General features: G+C 42.9%; 1 protein-coding gene across 3 annotated transcripts in view; it reads left to right on the forward strand.

Moving 5' to 3' along the window:
• Nucleotides 1-21,310, forward strand: part of SEMA5A (semaphorin 5A) — a 417,033-nt gene that overhangs the window by 236,385 nt on the left and 159,338 nt on the right. For 2 of the 3 annotated variants that reach the window (XM_039842784.1, XM_039842785.1), the window contains one exon: nucleotides 14,921-14,983. Coding sequence is in view for 1 of the 3 variants with exons in the window: in XM_039842786.1 (XP_039698720.1) it covers nucleotides 14,921-14,983; nucleotides 15,560-15,563 (67 nt within the window). In the remaining 2 variants the exon portion in view is untranslated. Of the gene's footprint in view, nucleotides 1-14,920; nucleotides 14,984-15,559; nucleotides 15,564-21,310 lie in introns of all 3 variants that reach the window. The other variant, XM_039842786.1, reaches the window with a different exon arrangement.

The raw sequence follows: 21,310 nt of genomic DNA on the forward strand, positions 1-21,310 counted from the left end.
CAGGGAGGCCAGCAGATTGAAAGGTCCAGAAGAGGGAATGACCTCGGTAGGCTAAGAGAAGGTAAGGACATTTCGAATTTAGAGGCAGAGGAATGGACGTGGTCCGAGAAATGGAGGCAAAGGGAGGTTTTGTGAACAAGGCTGAGGACTCCGGATTTTATTATAAGTATGACAACAAGGCATTGGGGGGTATTAAACGTGATCTAATTTTTATATTAAAAGGTTACTTTGGGTTGAGGTGTAGAGAAAGGATTGTATGGGGCAAGACTGAATAAGGAGTACCAATTAGGAAACTGCTACCATAGGTTAGGCAAGAGATACTTGTGGAGAAATGGGTGGATTTGGGATTTTTTTGGTTCATTACAGCCAACAGGATTTGCTGGTGAATTGGACGTGGCGATATGCACAAAACTGTGGCAAAGGAACCTGGGAAGCGCTAAGGGGAAATCACATGTGGCGATTTGGACACATTAAGTTTTGAGACGCCTTTTGGGTGTCCCAGGAGATACATCCAGGAGAGAGAACGAAGAGTCAATGAACACAAACGGAGGTACAGAGTGACGATGGTTTTACCATCACGGGGCCAGGTGATACTCCCTCCCCAAGGCGGAAGAGTGGAGAAGAAGGAGGGGGTTCCCAGGCAGATGCGGGGTGCGTGCTGCTGGGAGGAAGCACGACGGAAGAGTCACTGGTCAAGGAGACAAGAAAGAGCAGCTAGGGGCCGAGGAAGAAAACCTAGGCAGTAAGGGTGGCAGACCTTGGGGACAAAGCAGTTCTAGAAGGAAAGAGCGGTGTCTCTGACGCTCCCTAGAAGTCTGTAAGGAAAGGCCGAGATGGTCAAACGCTAGGATGGACATTTGCTTCGTCCTCTAGGAGAACAAACTGTTCCGCATTCCAGTGCTCACGCCACGTGTCTTTGTGTTAGCGTAAGTCAGCTCTCACTCTGAACAAAGGTGTGTCGAATAAGGCGCTTGGGTTATTCTTACTGACATCTGGGCGCAGACTCTGCCTGTGACCCAGCCCCACGGAATGCGCATTTATGACTATGTGGCTTCTTGTTCTGTTCTCCTCCCTAAAAAGAGCAAAACAAAAGCCAAAACAAAACGTCTGAGCCACATTTTGTTCCCAAGCAGAGACGGTCTAAGGATCAAGATAAACAATGCTTCGTCTTTATCCCCAGGCTAGCTTGTTTCCTAGATAATAGAATACTTTTTCATGCTGCCATCACCATTTGAATGGAGCCCCTCAAACTGTCCTCAGAGAACAGACTCGGGGCCTCCTCCCGGAGCTCTGTCTCCCTAGTGGTGCCCGTACCCAGACCTGTCCGTTCTAACCGATTCCGCCTCATACAGGCTTCTTAGATTTCGCTTCTTTGCTTTATCCTCAATGGGCTTAAATTATGTAACGTTCTTTCATGAATTGTTTTCTGTTCTCCCATTTATTCAATTCTTTTTCCTCCATCATCTTCCCAAACTGCAGATCTGATCTTAGCCCCTTCGCTTGCTGTCTGACCTTGGGTCGTTGTTTGCAATGCTCTGTGCTTCAATCCCCCTGCCTCAAACTATACCCCTTGACTACCTAGGTCACTTACACGTAAACATTCCTATTTTTCTAACCACGTCATGTAAGAGGCTTCATGGTCTCGCCTTTTGTCCCTTTCCAGTTTCAAAGCCTGAATCCTTTGTGGCTTCAGAATATAAATTTCTGAACTGTTCCTTGTGGCTTCAGAATATAAATTTCCTGCCATTCCCTGAATGTGAGATGCTGCCACATTTTGTCACATAATCTAAGTGCTCAGTAAATATTAGTCGAATAAGTTTACAAGTGAAACTGGGTTAACCTAGAAATAGGACTGGATAGTTAAAATCGTCTGTTTTGGGGGTGTTTCCTTGACATAGAGCCAATTAAAATTATTCTAGAGTGGTAACGTAGGGGTTCTATCCATATCTTGTGTATCATGAGTCTGCTAACGTCAAAGACAGACGTGCCTCCACGACTGTCCTTAGCGGCATTAGGCAGCAGAGAGAAACTGTCATCTAAGACTATTCTGCAATGATAATTTTATCATTGATATGGTGGGAGTATAGAAGCTCTTTCCTACTGCTAAGAGTGTTCTTCTTCTGAGAATCATCATTAGTTAAAGGAAAAGCAAAAATTGGCAGAGATGTTCTTGTCATGAAACCTGTGGAAATACCCAGGATCGGATGTCTAGAAAAAGTGAGATTTTGAGATTTTTGTAGACCACGTTTGGACTTGCTGCATCCTTTTTAAAAATAGATTCAATTAAAGTTCGGTAATTAAGATGATATGTTGGTCACACCACCTGAATTGTATATTAGTATGAACACAAATTTAACCAATTATGAACGACATGTGTCAAAATACCACAGAAGATAAACCAATCAAAATGGTTGTAAATAGACTGATAAAGTCTTTGAATATGCAAAGAATACAGTCATCACAATGGGACAGAGACGGTTCTTATAACCAGGAATCACTTCTAAATTAAAAAGCAATTAAGCATTTTATAACTGCTGTTTGAATGCATGCGTATTTTTCAGAGCGACGACAATCCTAAGAAAATAATTAAAAGATCTAATTATCCATCATCCTAATCCAGTAAATCAGTTAGCCTTGAGAGAGAGCACCTAGGAGCAAGGCTCATATGGGAAAAGGCTTTCCTGGATGGAAAAACCAAGAAGAAAAAGCAGCTTCTCTTAGTTACCCAGCCTCCTCAGACCTGTGGGCCCCAGGGAACGAGGACACCTCCGTTGGCGTCACTTATCTCAGGGATGTGAGAACTCTTTTACGGTTTGACTGTCCTGGAAAATACTGAATTCAGAGCAGGGCGCTTTTCCGCAGCCTGTCAAATGGCTTCGAGAGAAGCGTTAGGCTCCCGCTTTTAACAGGGGTGTTATTGTCAGTCATGGGACCATTTAGGAAGGCTCTCAAGGGCTGAATCCTCCAGTAAAGGGACAGCAAGGGGACTCTGAGACCATGTGGGGACAAGGAAGAGCGAGGTTATGGGAGAGAGCACATGGGCTGGCTCCCGGCTATGCGGGAACCCAGAGCGCCGAGTCTGCCCGCTCCAGCGTGTCACCTCTCAGTGGCCTCTCACACCTTCTCGGGGCTCCCAGCGCTGGGCCGTGGGAGAATGAGGTTGGCAGGGGTGGGCCTCCGTATCCCAGGGAGAAGTGGGGACTGCGTTTTACTGCAGCAGGAAAGGCACGGAACCTCGGAACCTCAGGCTGGGACTGTATGTGTGCTTTCTTGGCTAGGCCTGCACAAAATGGGCGGGGCCGTCATACCCAAGACACAGGGGCCTTGTGGACCCAGGCGCTAATCAGCTCGTATGGTATCTCTTTGGACCAGTTTGTTCTTTATTCCATCAAATCCAACATATAAACTCACCATGGGAACATCGCCCAGTTTGAATGACTTGTCTGTGGTTTAATTGTCTTTACCCAAATATAATGTGTGAGACATGGGATTATATGCATGCTTACCCACACACACTCGCTCAGGTGGGTTTGGATAATTCTACAGAATTACAGAGCGATAGGCTATTCTCGATTAAATGTATTTCTGTGTTTTCCATGAACTTTCAGGGCTCAGATAGGAGGTGGGGGGCACGGGTGCTAGCCAACACTCTCTGGCGAATGAAAATATGTATGGAATCGACATTGAAACCTTCACAGTTTTGTCAACATCTCAGTAAGGATGAAGAGAAGAGGCCTCTCGCCAGCCGAGGCGTTTTATTTCCCACTTCCAGACCCACGGTCTTTCCCCCTTTGACACAGTCCGTTTCCTCAGACGAGTTCGAAGCAAGCCGACTTGGTCTTGCTCAGGACTCAGCCGAGGCGGGAAGGAATTAGGAGTTTGGGAGGCCCTGGGGCCCCACTCACTGGTGGAAAGGGTCATAGCCCGTGAGCAAAGATCATGGATGCCGGACCCAGATGGCCTTGGTTCAAATCCCGAGTCATCCAGTTAATAGCGTGGTGACTTTGGGGGAGTTATTTACGTTTCTACCTACTTGGAAAATGATTTTTCTGCTAGTGCTTGATTCACAGGGCTTCTGGGAGGGCAGAATGTGTAGGGATGGGCAGAGCACCAGACATTATCCCCACCGGGAATTCTGGAGTATTCCCCCAACTGTGTCTTCCTGGAAGCTCTTTTAGGGTGTGTCACTGTCGCACATTGTCTGACTTCTTGTTCCTGCTGTGCCTTTGCTCCTGTATGTACCAGTCACGCTTAGAGTGTTGTGTGAGCTTGAACTTGACTGTGTGCTGTCTGCAGTGTACTTATTTGTTGAGTCTTGTAGAACTGGGTGTGCTGAGCCAAAAGGTGGCCAGTGGTGATTACAGTCAAAGTTAAAACTGGAAAAATCAGCATCAGACCCAAAGCGTTCCCTAAAAACAGCATTACATTTCGTCTGTTGCTATCGTGAAATTATAATTGAGATCCACGTATACCTGAAACTCTAGTACGAATTCTGAATTTGGCTGGTGTGAAGGCAGAATAAATATTAGCTTCTTAATAGCATGTTTCTTTTCATACTTTTCCAGATACGATCAGCTAAGAGAAATGTAAACCTAACACATATGAAAAATTTACTTCTTTCTATACTATTTTTCTGATTTTTTTCACATATAAATTTCAACTTTTTTAGCTTTGCTAAATGTCCTATAAGTCAAGGGTTATAAGTTTTCCATCATTTTTATTTCTGTTGGTGTCATATTTTTTTTTTATATCATCTCATTTGCTCAACTCAGGGCACAGAATTCCAAGCAAATAAATTATTATCATGTGACTTTGAAAAATAAGTTCCTGTACTGAATACTGTGAATTCTTATAACGTTAGCACAACCTTTCATGTGATTAATATGGTTTGTTGTTTTTATCAGTTGGTTTTGAAAAAAAACATGGAATTTATTACCAATGAACTGAAGTATGTTTGATTTAAAAGTGTGATGATAAAAATCCTATGAATTTGTTTTGTTTTGTTTTCTTTTGGTCAACTATTTGCCTGTTTTGGGAGTAAGTTCATTGTCGTTGTTTTTCATCAAATCATATTATTTAAAGGTAGTTTTGTTTTTCTAAGACTGGAGTTTTTTATGGGGGTGGGAAGAAGGCCAATCAGAGTCAGCGGCAAGCCGTCCAAACCCAGACAAAGGGGTGGGCGGGAGTTAGTGTCATATTATGGGTTAAACAGACTTGAGCCGCTGGTGTCAGTCCAATGTCAAGGGGGCGGGTGGGCGTCTCCCTCCCACATGCCCACTTCTCAGCAGGCAGCACTCGTCCCTTCTCCTGTGGTCCAGCTGTGACTGCGGCTGCCCGCAGGAGCCTCCACACTGGTCTCCCAGTCACCTGCCACCCTCATGCCTCCTCATGCCTGGGAGAGATCTTTCTGAGTTCCTAATCTCGCCGTGCCAACATCTCATCCGGGGCTTTTCCTTAGTTCATGAGCAAAGTCAGAACTCCTCGGCGTGGTCTGTGAGGCTGGTCCAGAGCCGTAAGGCCACGTCCCTCTCCATGCCCTACGCCAGGGACTGTCAGCTCCTCGCACGGGTCCCCTTTCCTCCCGTCCCAGGCATTGGCACCAGCTTTTCCTTTGCTTTTTGTGAACACCCACACCTCCACTCACTGCTTTCACGGGCCAGCTCCAGCCTCGCTGCTCTGGGGACCTTCTGTTGATGTAGCCCCGGCCACGCCTGGGCCACACCTGGGCCAGGCCATCTTCCCCCTTATTCCTCAAACCTGAGCAGGTATCCCTCCCAGAGTGCTTTGATATCAGGACTGTGTCTTTTATATTTATAGGGGGCAACTCACATGCCTGGCAGAAAGTAGAGGTGAAGTTATCCACCTGAAGCCATCAAAATCATTTGTGTGTGTGCACAATCATGTGTACATATTCCCATATTCATTGTCTGTGGCTGCTGTAACAAATTACCACAAGCTCGGGGACTTAAAGCAAACAGAAAACTATTCTCTCACAGTTCTAGAAGCCAGGAGTCCAAAATGATTCTTATGGAGCTAAAATCAAGGTGTCTGTTCCCGCTTCTAAGGGAAAATCTGTTCCTCTTTTGTAGAAGCTGGTTGTTGAGGGCTTCCTTGACCTGAGGCTCCGCACTCTCAGCCCTGCCTGCATGGTCACTTTACCTTCCCTCCATGTCAAACCTCCACCTGCCTCCCTTTATAAGGATACATTCGATTATATTTAGGGCCCACCTGTACAATCTGGGCTGATTTCCCCATCTCAAGACCCTTAATTTAATCGAATCTGTGAAGTGGTTGTGTTTGTTTGCTTGTTTGATTGTTTTGCTACACAGGTAATATTCACAGGGGCCAGGGAATAGGATGTGAATACCTGTTTGCGGGGCCATTATTCAACCTGCCACACTGTCCCACCCCCAGGTGTACATAAATTTATGCTTCTACATTCTACTCAGAGCCATAGAGACAAATTAATTTATTCAAAATCCAGTTCCTTCACAAGAACTTGAGTAAAGCTGCAAGATTTGGCAACTAATTGCCCACTCTGGCTAATCACATATCAGAAGAGCTGCTGAGGATAGATGAGTGATTTTCTCCTCCATGTATTGTAAAATATAACAGAACATATTCATTTTCAATCAAAATGTTTTAGACATTATATATATCAAAAACTCACCAGCTCTTATGGACTTGTTTAGATAGAGCTCTTTTTCATTAAAGAGTTTGGTAATGATAATATTTTAGGCCTTACCTCCTAGCATGTAAATAAACCGATTATACTATAGAAGAGAGATAAACGTTTGAAGAAATAAATGGCAAAATCACAAATTGCTATTTAATATTAAGTTATTGGCTTTAATGAGTTCAACCAGATAGTCCTCAAATAATGAGAATGTTAAATATTAACTGAGAAATGAATATTTTGCTAACATTTATTAAGTCTTCATTTAACATTTTGATACTATAAATAATGCTTCTTGAACAGGAGAATATCATCCTGTTACATATTTTATATTAAATAAGAGAGAAATGTAACTACCCAAATATACCCCAGAAAACAAATTTTAATGTTCATTTCTCTCAGCTGCAAGTAAAAATTTATGGAAATAATGCCGATCGGGCCCATAAAAAGGGTTTTCAATATATCTTGCGATCTGGCAAATAGCTCAGTAAGCTGTGATCTGGAAGTAAAGTCAATCTTTGTAGTGGTAAGATGCATCTCAGAAAGCAAGTGTTTATACCACAAATAATAAATAAGTTCTGAGTGGTGCAGTGACTATAAAACAATTCCTCGATTAGCATCCATAATCCGGGCTTTATAGTGCACGTTCTAACTCAAAGCTGCCGAGAAAAGTAATCAAGTATGAAGTGTCGTTTGTTTTCATGAAGCTAGTTTCAGAAAAGTAGAAACTGTTGATGGAAAAGCCAGAAACAAACAGCCATATATTTACATCTATATTGGCTATTAAGCTGAAAGTTCGTATATAACTTCTTCATTAGGATTTAGCCCGAATATGCAATATGAGGACAAAGATTGATGAGCACAGTATGGGTGACCCTATACCTCAAGGAAGAGAAATCTGACACATGGCATCGCAAATGGGATAATGCTCTGGAAAACTTATTTTATTATTCAAAAATATGTATTTAAATGTTTTATTAACATTAAGAAAATGAAATTCTAAGCCAGACAAAGAATTTCAGGGCTTCTGCTCTTCGTTTGCATCCATGCAGTGGTTGCTGAAGTCCTTCTGTGCATTTGTTTCACGTTGCCTCAAAGTAAAATCCTTGGTCCTTTATATGACTTGTGAGAACCCTTCGAGTATATTCTCGTACTTGAAACGCTTTCTGACTCATTTACTAGATGGAGCTAAATGGAATCTCATCGTGTGTCTGGGAAGCTCATCTCTGTTTTAGGGCCAGACCTCTTTCCCTTCATTTCCCGATGCTTCTAGAATGTGATCGCCAGTAGTCATATATATGCTCTGTGCAAGAAAGCATTGGTCAAATCCATACTACAAATTTAGCCTTATGAAGACATTTCCAAGAAAAACATGGTCATACAAAGTCATTTATCTGCAGAGTTTGTCAAAGTTCTACAAAGCATCCCAATGTGCTTCTCCTTCTATTCATTCATTCATCCATTCATTCATTCATTTACTTATTTTTGTAAGACCTCCTGACATCATCTCATAAGATCTTCAAATAGTCATAACAACTTTGGTTCAGTCTGATGTTTTTCATGATTTTCTATAATCAGCTTATTCCTTTTAGGGTATCTCTTTGCATGTGCAGAATAAATGTTCCATCAGTTAAAATGTCTAATTTTAATTTGATCGGGATGTGTCCATTTAGCTTCTAGCAAACATCATTGTTGAATATTACAGGTACTGTGATGTTTGAACGACATCATCTATGTGATTGTATGTTTTAACAACGAGAAAATATGGCATTAGAAACAATAGTTTCCCTATGAAATCCATTTGGGAAATAACGAATTAGGCAAATCCTTGAGAAGTCAGTGCACTGTGATGTCACCACTTTTATCCCATGCTTGATTAACTTTGAATTGAGTTTCTTATATACTAATACTTTAAGAATTTTATGTTAAAAATAGTCATTCCTCTAGTAATTGGATTTTTTCACTACATTTAGGTTGGACAGTTGGTTTTTCAAACCAATTCCCTTGGTGATTTCACAAAAGTGATTTCTCTGAATCCAAGAGCCGCTGCCCTCACTAGCCTTAACTTCCGGCATCACTTTAATTAATGGCAATAGTTTTGAGGTGTGACAGTTGTTTGATACCCGAGTGTCTGAAATTATCATGTAAAATATTATACCAGATATGATGATGTCCTTTAACATCGGGCATTTATTTTTCGTGACGTCATCCCACAGGGGCACATCCATGTCGGGAATAGGGTATCAGAACTCATCCCCCATTACTTTTTTTCCTCCAAACTTAGGTCCATTCCAGGCACTTTTAGTTCCTTATCAGAGGCACTGAGTCTGTTACAACAGTGACTCGTTAAATATGTTTCCTGGAACCTCAGGATTCTAAGATACTCAGGGATTTTGTATATTATATACGTTTTAATTCTATTATTTAAAAACAATTTACACCAATATAGACCATATTCAAAATTATAAAGGATTGGAAACCCTCAGTGCATTAACTTTTATTATAGTATTTGGATTATTTGGTTTATTGTAGAGCATGGAAAAAGGTGTCTGCTGTCATTTCAGATTATACTCCAAATTAAGTGAGATTCAGAGGTGGCCTTATTTATTACGACTTAATTTATATAAATCTGTATTATTTCGCAAGTAAGCAAGCAAAATAAAATACAGAAATAATTGGATACCGAGAGCACTGTGACTCAACAGTCACTTAGCCTCACATTTGTCTAATGATTTAACGTTATCATCTAGCACTTATAACAAAGATATAGTAAATGCCACTTTTACCTTTTTTAATGTGTGATCACACCTACGAATGTGTGCCCCGATGCGGAGAGAGCACGTCAGCAAAGATGTGCCAGAAGCACAGGTGTTAGCTAGGTGGGTCTCGGGAGAAGAGTGTTCCAGGAAGTGGAACCAGCTGGTGCACCGGCCACATGGGGCAGGTCTGCATGGTCTGGGGGCCACACCGAGGAATCTGTGTCTCCCAGAACCGAGCGTGTGCGGGATACTAGGAAATGAGACAGAGAGGAAATAAGTGGCTGGATACGGCGGAACATTCCAGATGGCTTGGATTGTACGCCAGGTTAACGAGGGGCCCTTAGAGGAGCATCGCAGAGAAGGGATGGCATCTCGACATTCATTTCGAAAGCACAGCATCGTTGCTCTATCAAAACAGAATGTCTTCTCCTATGCAAGAGGTTAATTTCACAAAAGCGACCCGTGATTCTGCCATACCTTGGCCATAGAGCGGTTGATTCCACAGTTTCATTAGATGAATCACATCCCCTTTAAAATCAATGAAAGGACCATGAGTGGGTCCAGAGGCTTTAAAAATGAGTATACTCTGCGACAGGAGAATCGATGCTGTTTCTGATTAATTAATATTTGCCGAATGCCAACAGCTCTGAGCTTAGATGTGCACATTTTCTGTGATTTAGGTATATATTTTACTAAATTATCGGGGGTGGGGGTGACACAAATCAGTAAGGAGGGATTCTTATTTTCATGGAGTCTGTGATTGGAGAGTGGTCAGAGCACAGGCTTTGAGTCCGAGTTACGAAGTTCAAATCTTGGTGCCCTGTGTACTGTTTTCGTGGCTTTTGCTAATTTTTTTAGCCGGTATTGTCATCCAAAGTATTATAGTATGGTATCTCCCACATATTATAGAGACTGAAATGGGATAAATGTATGGATAGCACAGAGACATAAATGCACGTGTATGGCAAATTAATATTAAAAAATGAACACATACACTTAATATTCACTAAGAAGTCGAGGCCGAGAGGAGTATCGGACACATCCTCCCAAAGTGACTAAACTATTTACCGATTTGTGTCCTTCAACGCACAGCGTTCCATCTTAAGTGCCACTTGTTTTGAACCTGTCACAGGTGGCCACTAAAGGTAATTAGTGATGACATCCATGCTCAAGGATAATTCGATTGACTCTTTATTCAAGTCACATAAAAATCACAGTTATTTCAGGTTCCAACTCTTTTGTGTTTTGCTTCCATTTTGAACGAAGATATGGCCTCGCGTTCCCTGGCAATTTGTTTATAATTGCCATGACACCTGAACGTCCTCCAGCGTTTCGCAGAAATACATGACATAAGAATATGAATGCAGACATATATAAAAGAAAGCCCTCAGGTGGTTGTTAATTTTGGGCATCATGCAATTAAACTACTTTTTTTAACGTTATCTCTTGCCAGTATCTAATTAGCAAAGCCATCTGCTGAAGGAGTGGTGGCCCATCTGTCCAAGAATGTTGCTCTCTTTATTTTTATGAAAAGTATCCGCCTTTGTGGTCCCTGTCTAATTCTCGCGCCACAGAATGTGATAATACGCAGCTTTGTTGACATCTTTCTGAGAACTTCAGATTTATACGTATGTAACATGTGCATAAAAAGAGCCAATCATTGCTCTTTCCTACATCCGATTTACTCCTGAGAGCTTCACTCGGTTGTTCATACCCCGAGCACCTGTTGTGTGTGCATGACAGTGAGGTGTGGACTGTATCATAAGGTGCTTTCTTACAGTCCCGGGCTTTCTGCAGATGTAAAATGACTTCTCTACAAACTTACTCTGTTTCCTTTTGGGTTGGTCTGTAACACTGTCAGTTCCTGAAAGTTCATGATGTTGTAAGCTCCAGTCTATCCCTGGATCTGACCTGAACATGGCTACTGTAGCAATAAAAATGACGACTTCCCCATTCTCAGATTCAGCAGGTCTAGGTTGATGGAAGACATGTATATTATAAACTAATATCCGATATGTGCAAATATTATCTATACACTTGATTTTCCTCCCATCTATCATTATCTAGCACAGTCTCTTGCACTTGGCAGGTATTTACTGAATATTTATTACATGAGAGAACGCATGCATGTGTATAAAGCAAAATCTTTGCTAAGTAGTTGAAGAGCACGGGTGTTATTCATATGTATTTAGAGACAAAAGAAAAATTGTATCACAGACTGGAATCTTCATGTCTTTTAAAATGTAGGTATTTCAAACTCACTGCCTACCGTGTATAGCCTTTGGCTGTCCAAAGAATAGCAATGTCACCGCTACGTGTCTGCTGCTGAAAAATATAGCGAAGACTAAACGCGTGATAGAATAGAGAATTAAGATTCCTTTTCTCTCTATTGGGCTATCGTGCAATGAAAAAAGACAAGAGATGACAAAAATTAAAGATTAAAAAACCCAGAGACTCGGGAAATTAGATCGTGAGTGTTGTATTGGGATCTGAAATGTAGAACGCCTTTGCATCTGTTTTGACTCTCATAAAGATAGATCTGGGCAGGTAGAGAAGTATCTTAAAAGGAAGTCAATGAGAAAGATGGCTTCACAAATCGGTGGTGAGGTTTGTTCCAAAATCCGATACATGAAAGAATGACAAAGAATCTCCATTGAGAATGGAGCGAGAAGGCTTGATTAAAAGTTTAATTGATTAGAACAAATCTTACGCAATGAAGAACATTATGGTCAGGTTAAAACATCATCTAATTTTATACAGAATAATGAGTAACTGAGAAATCAGATCCGGTCCAGGAGAGCTCCGTCGATATTCACATATTTGTATTTCTCTCCAATGAGAGCTTTCCCCCTCCTCTCTCCCTGCCTCCCCCCGCCCCATTTTCCATAGTGGTCAAAATGGGTACAGTCTAGAGCACTGAAGGAGTAGAAAGACACTACAGGATTAATCTGGAACAGCTACTTTTAGGCCAATCGGAAAAACACATTTTCCCACTCCATTTTTTTTCCCCAAGTTCTGTGATATCCAATCATATGTGTTCAGTTTTACAATAGGTTGTTTGGTTCTACTGTTAATATAATTTCCCTTTATCCTGTTCCTTTATTGAAGTAGAAAGTGAATCAACAGAAAAGCTATTCGACCACAGTCTGTAATTAATTCTGGATTTGGATATTGTTGGAAACTGGTGATACAGTAATAAAAATGTCTCAGGAGACTGAATTTTGCTACTTTTAGAAACTGTCTTCAGAAAAATCCGTAAGGTTTTGTCCTATTTTCTATTGGTCTGATAAACTTATGTGAGCAATTGCTCTTTCTTGGTAAACCGGATGAAGTAATGAAATATTTTTGAAAACTCTCACATTCTTTTTTCTATTACTTACCCTTCCAATCCTTGGCCAATATTTATCTTGAAAACGCAAAGGCTACTTGGGTATTAGGTAGACCTAGGACGCTGTTTGTTTGCCGTTTCAGCAGAAGAATCTGAACAATTTTGATGGCATTTGGTTTATATTCTTTTCGTAACCCTAATACCAACCCTGCTCCTCGTAGCTCTTATGCTGACTGAAGAGAGTATTGCTATTTAACTTTCAACAAAATCGCTAGACCAGTGAAAGTCACTATCAACTCCTCTTTATCTTAAATCGTTTCCCTGTCTATTTTTCCTGGTAATTATATAACATTAGTTTCTCTGTGATATAAAACACTATACCCTCTCCTAATACCAATGACTAAAAGAATATATCATAGTGGATTAATTCTGTTTAGAGTTTAATTAAGGGAAAAGGCAGGGGTGTCTTTATTTGAGTGAAAACAGCAGAGCAAGCTTTTCTAGAGAGATCTGAGAAGGGAGAGGTCCAGTCAGATCCACGGCGGAGCGTTTGTGTGAGCTTCATGGAGATAGATGGTTACGGAGCCACACGTGACACTGTTCTCTCCCCTCTGGAAGTGCCGTCACTTTTTATGAAAGTATTTGTCATCGTGCATGGAATTCAAGTCGTTTGTTTGCATGAGATGCCGATGAACTGTGACTTTATTGTTGCCATTAAACATTAGCAACAGGAAAACATCACAGGAACAATTAACGAATTCTCTTATCAGATGTCGACACTGACAAAAACCTCTAAGTCTGCACAAGGGAAAACAGTTGTAGTATTGTTTGTGTTTGAAACGCTGAAGTGCTCTCTCTAGATACTTTTCTTATGGACTCATAGTTGCCAAGTAAGATAAGTTATACAAGATGCAGTGTTTTATGTTTTAATCTCCGTTATGTAACATTCCTTGGAGGAGAGTAGATATTAGATAATGGTGTTAACATGACTGTTATTCTCCTAAGTTTAGGAGAATTAGGAAAAAAAATTTTCTTTCTAGAAGTAAGAGTGAAACCATTATTCTCCTTCATAATATATGACATCAGTTTGGCTCGGTTTAGATTATTATTTAACATTAGTCTAAATTAACAAAAAATTGCTCCTTACTTACATTTTTTTTTCTGATAATGACTTAACCAGCTCTTCAGAAATCATTACCTCTTCAGAAATCCAACTCTAATAGCAAGATAGAACATAATTGTAATAACAGGTGTTCAGAATGGAGAAAACATTTTTACTCCATAAAAGTCCACATTCCCTGCAGTGATAGAAAAGATGAACAACTCAGATGTTTAAATTTGTTCAAAAAATGATTCACGGTGTCAGCATAGAGATCATTAATGTTTGTAAGCATCGTTTATTTCTATGAAGTAAGTGCCGTATGTTATTCTAACTAATCACAGGCTCCATTTGGGAGTTAGCATCAGATATAAAAGTACGCATATCAAATTGATCAGCATGAGTTAGATCTGGAAAGTCTGAGAAAAGAATATTTCAAAGTTGAGGCTCTAAATATTTAGTCAGAGCTAATAACAGTATGAAAATTACTGGCACTGGAGGGGAACTGTAGATGTGCTTTTTGCATGAGCTCTTTATTTTATTGATGATTCATCATTTATATGTGTATCTTGGGAGTAATGATACGCAAAATCATTCTTGCTTCATTATCTATGAATATTGATAGATGACATACTATTAAACTAAACTATAGATGTCTAAATTAAATATTTAGATCATTTTGTTCCAAGGCTTCTCTTAGAAGCATACCGTGTGTCTATTCTGTGATTTCACTAATGCGATCATTTCTGTAACCAACACACTCGTCACCAACTCACTGCAGGTGTCTCTTATGGTGACTGTGTCCAAACGTCACATGATTACTGCTTAAACATGATACTTGGGACGGAGGTGAGTTCTTTAAAACGCTTCGGTTTTAAAGCTAAAGATAAGCTCTCACGACTGAATTTCGCGCATTTGGAGTAAATTCAATATTAGTTTGAAATGCTGGTGTCACGGTGCGCCCACACTTCCTCATCTGGTTCCTGGCGTCTTGTGGATTTCTCCCTTTTATTCGGTCAAAGCCATAATAGTTGTTGTGATTTTGGTGTTTCCTACAGGCTGTGGAGTGGCAGTGTGACGAGGTGACCAAGAAGGCCTGCTACAGTAAGGGCAAATCGGAGGTAAGGGGGCACGTTCTAGGCGGCCATCGCTGTTGTCAAGGACGGCATGTAAAGCGTCTTAATGTGAAGGCTGTTCCTGATTATGATGCCCTGTAAAAGACAGCAAGATTCAAAATGTAGGTGTGGTGAATTCTCAGGGTTTTAACATTAAATTAAGATTGGTGACAATCAGTTTCCAAAAAAGATTCAGAACATAAGAAGATGAGATCTCACTGCACACTCAGTCATTAGACTAAGCTATGAAATTCATCGGTTATGATATCGCTTAGAAAAACATGGGCCTGAATTTTTAAAATGATATTTTTATTTTCCCCAATCGTGCCTTACAGCTAACTCCAGAAAGTAACTATATGATATATAAAATTACTACATCAAAAATAATTTGAGATTTCTTGATAATTTCACATATATACTTAACATATCTTTATAATAAGTACTCTCTCTTCATGAGAAAATCTATACCCCAACTTCCTAAGGAAAGAGCAGATTATAGCTAAGGCCGGAAATACATTTCTGGAGCAGCTGTGCGCTTTGCAAGTGTTTTCCCACCACTGGCTTGGTCAGTAGGAGGCTCAGGACCGTTTCTTCTTATGTGTCTGAGAAAACGGTACTGGGTACTCGAGAAAATTCTTAGGCTCATTGTCTCATCCTGTTCATGATTATCATACTCTATTGGAGCATGGGCTTCCCAATGCGAATCACACTTTGGGGTACAGGAGAAGGCAGATCCGCAAAGAGGAGCCAGGGAGGCTCACCGTACCAACCGTGGTCCCAGCACCAAGAGCCGGGGGAGAAATGCAGCAGATGGGAGACGTCGCTGGTAAAAGGTCCTCACACCGTCCGTATTTGTAAGAAACTGGTGTGCGCTTTATTTTACCCAGTTGCATTGTTCCTGTCTTTTAACTAAACAGTTTTGAGGGTCAGACACGGGGGTAAGTCTCAGCAAACTTGGTCATTGGTTTCCCCAAACCGAATAAAGAACTAGAAAGAAGAGAAGGAAGAAAATGAAGTCTTAGCCAGGGAAACGCTCGGAGACAGACAAACGAAAAAAGGCAGAAATTGACGAAGGCTATTTACTGAAAGATCTTGAACCTCAGAAAATGCCTCTGAGAGAAATCAGCAGAGACAGAAGAAGATTTAAAGGTAACACCGGGTTACAGAGAATCAGAATACTGTCTCTTCAAACCCCCCTCCCCCAAATAAATAAATCAGCACGTAATAGGTTTAGTTACCGCTGTAGCCTTACTGAGTTTGTAGAGATTATACACAAAACTTTTGAAAAGGCGCCGTCTGGGTGGCGTTCCTTCTCCTGCCCGTGACGGTCACACGTCCTGAGATGACACGTGTATCGCTGTGCCTTTGCCCATGAGCACAGGTGTTCCTTCTCATAAGGCCACGCCGCCGAGGAATGCAGTGGGCAGTCAGATTCGCTGGGACTGCGGCGGACAGACCCGGCTTTCTTCCCTCCCGCTAGCGAGGTTCACTGATGGAAAGCCTGGGCCTTTACGTCCATGCTTCTAACGCCAACGCTGTCCCCTTTGCTGGTGATGTCGCTGCCCGCCGGGGCCCTGGCAGGACGCTGTCTGACGCCCTTATTGTCCTCACCCTTTTCTCTCCTTTTTCTTCTTGTCTTCATCTTCTTCTCGGTCCTTCGGCTCTGCGTTCTCCTCTTCCTTCCTTCTGGGTCTGTGGGTGACCCGTAAGCACTGATTCCGTCTGGGGAAACTCGGCAACAAACTTTGCTGACACCTGCTGTGTCTGAGCATGTGTGGCTGATCGCCCCAGACCTCTGAGGGGGCCACACCCTCCTTCCCTTTCCCGGCACCCCATCTTAACCTTCCCCCTCACGCATCTCTCAGGACGTGTGTCCCCTCTCCTTAGGGGTTCCTGCCTGAGCCTGTCCCCCACCCACTGCCTCAGTTATCAGTCACCGTTTGTACTTTCCTAGTCATGATGCATTTCAAGATACCCAGCCCCTCAACGAGAGGCTGGGCACGATGGTTTCCGGTGCGCCCAGGACACGGCCCGTGCTGGGCGTCTGACTAGCGAGCGAGCAGGCCTGGGTGGCGAGCCTCAGTTCAGAGTTTCTCGCCCTGGTGACCGCTGATGCTTGGGGCCCATCACTGTGGGCTCGGTCCTGTTCGTCTTCAGTCCTGCCCACTACCCGCTAAATGCTGGTAATTCCTCTCGCCCCACCATGAGGACCGGAAATAACCATGCACATCGCCAGACACTGCCAGACGTTTACCTGGTGGAGGATCGGCTTTAATTCTCCGAATGGCAAATGTATTGGCAACTTGTACGTTGTCCGTTTTGGATTTTGCTTCCCGTAAGAGTGCTCGCCTCTCGTTGAGTCTAGATCGCACTTATTCATTTCACAGACTTCTGAAAAATTAATGACGAAGGCCCTTCGCCCCAGTCCCCTCCCTTATACAGGAAAGGAAATCACTCGATTTCTCAGTCTAGCCAGGGTTCCGCCTACGAATACCTCGGTCACTAACTTTAAAAGCATCGGCGTAGTAGATCATTGGGATGAAATGTTGCTTCTTCTAAATCAGAAATGACCCACGTTTTGCTTACCTTAAGCTGTGATCACAGGTAGAAATTCATCAAATAAAAATCAGAACACACATAGTCAAGGTCGTCTTCATGCCCATTGAGTAACATGCCCTTGATCCACAGAAGGGGCCAATCAAGCCTACACTTCATTGTGCTCAGAGAGAAAACAAGGAACACCAACATCGTCAAATAAAATCTCGCCTTTAGGTCCCTCACGTTTCTGGTCTTAATGAGTTAGGGACAATGGCAAATCTCGGTAAATAAAATTGATTCAAACTGCATTTGTGAACTGCGTTCAGCCAGGTGAACTTTGAGTGCCAGGACTCCGAGAAGGAGCAAACCCACGTCCTCCTAGGCTGTGTGGGGTGCACCGATACAGTCACGGGCAGTTCTGAACAACCCGTGCTCGGTCGAAAGAGCGTCTCGTCTGGCAGCAGAGCCGCGTGCTGTAGAAGTTCAAGTGCGTGAGAGAGTGTGCTCGGGCCGCGAAGGCGTCAGCCTGGGCAGCACCCAGGGCTGGTCCCGGAGCCGCGGGCCGTGAGCAGAGGGGCGTCCAGGGCCCATCATGCTGACACAGGAACCATCAGACACAGGACACAGAAGGACAGGAAGCAGCCTGACCAAGCGCTGCTGTCCAAGGCCCGGACCCCAAGTTCAGAATTCAGACCCCCCCACCACATCGCCCCGTCGCGACAGTGCTGGGGGCTGAATCGGAAACCGTTCTCGCAGACTCAGTTTGACTAACATGTCTCGTTTATTCAGGGGAGTGGAAATCAGCCTTTTTTTTGCAGCCATGAGTTTAGAAACAAGAATTCAGATTTGTGTTCGTGTGGTAGTATTGTGAAAACTGACACAGGATTACAAAGTGTCCCTTCTTCCTAAAACTGAAAGAATAAGGCAAAGTGTGACATCTCAAAAATGAGAGAAATGCCAGCCATTTTGCAGGAATTTCGTTCCTACGCTCAGAAAAGTTGATCTGGTGTCCTCCACATAATACATTTGACCGCCCAGCCAGGAATGTGACGGGGGACGAGGGGGCTGGGCCCACGGGGGTGGCACGGCCTGGACCCACTCACTTCTCTGATGAGAACTTTTCTCAGCTGGCTGCAGATGACACGTTACCTATTATGTCTTTGGTATTGCTGGGACCGACACAGACATCATTTCCTGTGTAAAAATGACAATTTAGGGACTCGGGGTCAGGAAAATGTAGCCAATGCTTTGATTTGGGCCCGTCTGGAAGAGAAGGGAGGCCTGGGGACCCCCGGTTCTTCATGAGGGTTGCGTTCTATCTTATTTCTAAAAGTTTCAGCTCACCCTAAGGGGGTGGCTTTGCCTACCGTGGCTTAGACATTCCATGTATTAAAAGGGGAAAACTCTGTTTTTATGAATTCCAAAACTTTTTGTAATAAAACCGGTGGTATTTAGTTCTTTTTGAAATACCATCATGGAAATCTGCTTTGAGAAACCATCTAAATGTCTTTTACACAAACATTATTTTAGACATAAATAGTCAGTTCTCTGGTGATCTAACAAGAGCCCCTTGTCTGTTTGGGGTCACGATGTCCCAGCCAAAGCCCTTCCCCCGTGACCTTTGGGAACTTACAAAGGAAACACAGCGGATTATTAAGGGGCTGAAAGGGCTGCTTTGTGTATACATCGCACTTTATCATTTTCGAAAGTTTCTTGTTTATGACCTCACTTCAGCACTTTTAACACCACGTTCCTAGAATTATTTTGCTAGTTAGTGGGAGAGTTTTGATTAGAATCCAGGGCTCTGTGCATTGTGCCTCCTGCTGTATCCCGCGGCCCTGCTCCCAAGTCCTCAGATGGTGCGGCTAAGGAGGTCAACTCCAGGTGAGAGAAGAGAGACGTGGCGCCATCCCAAGGGGGCGAAACGTGACATTGTCACCGGAAGTGGCAGTGTTTGGAGAGCTGTGCGTGAATCGATACCCGTGGCAAATTACGGACCTGCCTTTATCTCGTGTAACTGCTTCAGAAATGGAGGCTTCTTTAGATACTAACGGACTGCAGCTTACAGAGAGCAAGTTTTGCTTTTGAAATGGAGTTTCCCAAACAAGTTTCCCAGGGAGCCAGCTCATTTGAAAATACTCACGTTATGTAAATATAAAATATAACTTATATTTTAATTTATTAGCATACTATGTATAATATAACGATATAATTTTAATATATATCCATATACATATGGATGTATTCCCCTCTATGTATTTATAGACATATACATCTATGTCTCTGTACTTATATGTATAAATATAGATGTAATAGCATGTCTATATATTTATATACACACTTCTGCAATATGTATGCATATATATGCATGGAATACACACACACGCATATATATATATACACACACACATACATATGGCTTTTCAAGCCCCCCGGTCATCGTGACTTTGGCGGCGTACATCCGACCCAGAAGCCACGAGCAGTCACTCTAAGTTGCTCCTGGGATGCCCACAGTGGCTGCTCACAGAGCTGAGACCGACACACCGCTTTCAGTGCAAGTGCCATGATGAACATGAAGGCTGCCAGGGCCCCCTCCCTCATCCCAAAGCCGCTGGGTCTGGCTAGGGGCTGGTTGTTGCTGGGGCACCCACCCCGTTCCTTGTTCGTCTTTCTACCCCGTTACAGTTTTTCTTCAAGCAGAACACAGCTGTTTGAAAAGAAAATGATGAAATGTCATAAGGAAAAACCAGTTAACTCGTTAAGAAAATGGTCCCAAAACGTGAGTTTTCCCTTCCGGGGCCAGACCTTATGTCCTTGAGGCCCGGTGAGCAGTGGCTGGTCTCATTTAAAAGCTCTTTCGGTGGCTCAGGACCTCTGCACCTCGGCTATCAGTTCCAACAAGAATCTCCTCGGAGTCAAGGGCGAGCTGACCAGCCTGCAGGAGCTCAGGCACACACGGATGGTTCCAACGTCCGAGGGGAATCGTCGAAATGTAGATCGATGACTCTCACTGATGTCAGCAGAAGCCACGTGGCGGCAGGCCGCGAGTGGTCTCGGAAGTGAGCGCTGGATACCGGGACTCATTAAATCCCCTGAGACCATTTTCGAAGTGCAGAAATGGCAGGAAAGGGGGAAAATCCCCAGATGAGAAAAAGGAACTCAAAGACATTCTCTAAGCTGATCTGTAGGAGACACCGAAGACAGACTCTCCTAAAGGGACGCCTGCATTGTCCCCGTACTTTGAAACACGCGACTTCAAGCAGCGCTCCTAGCAAGTTCGGCTCACGCACGGAAGGCCACGTCTGCAGCGCAGACCTGCGAAGCGGTTCCCCAGGACGTTTTCTATGCGTGGATCTGGCCGTTAGCGTCACCACCAGGAGGGGACCGATTACCACCAAGCCTGGCGCTCGGCTTGTTTTTTTTCATTCTTAATTTTTTCTCTTTCATTCCTAAATTTATCTTCTGCCCCAAGGCAATACCTCCACTTTCTTTGTTTCTATGTATTTACACTGTTTTGTTTGATCTTCCCCCAATCTCTCTTCAAAACAAACAAACAAACAAAGCCCAAGAAGTTATTATTTTCAACGCATTTCTTTGTTTAGGATTTCCATGCAGTCTGCTTCTAGAATCAGTTTGTAGATTAAACCCGAGAGGACTTGGGAGAGGGAACAAATGGTCTCAGATGAGCTGAGCCAGACTGTTGGGCAAACAGATTCAGCTCACGACAGTAAAGGAACAAAATACCACCTGCCTCCGAAGGTTTCTGTTGCAGGGCCCAGTGGATGCTCACACCTT

This window comes from Pteropus medius, unplaced genomic scaffold, assembly GCF_902729225.1.
Source record: "Pteropus medius unplaced genomic scaffold, Ma_sr-lr_union100, whole genome shotgun sequence".
Taxonomy (NCBI): Eukaryota; Metazoa; Chordata; class Mammalia; order Chiroptera; family Pteropodidae; genus Pteropus; species Pteropus medius.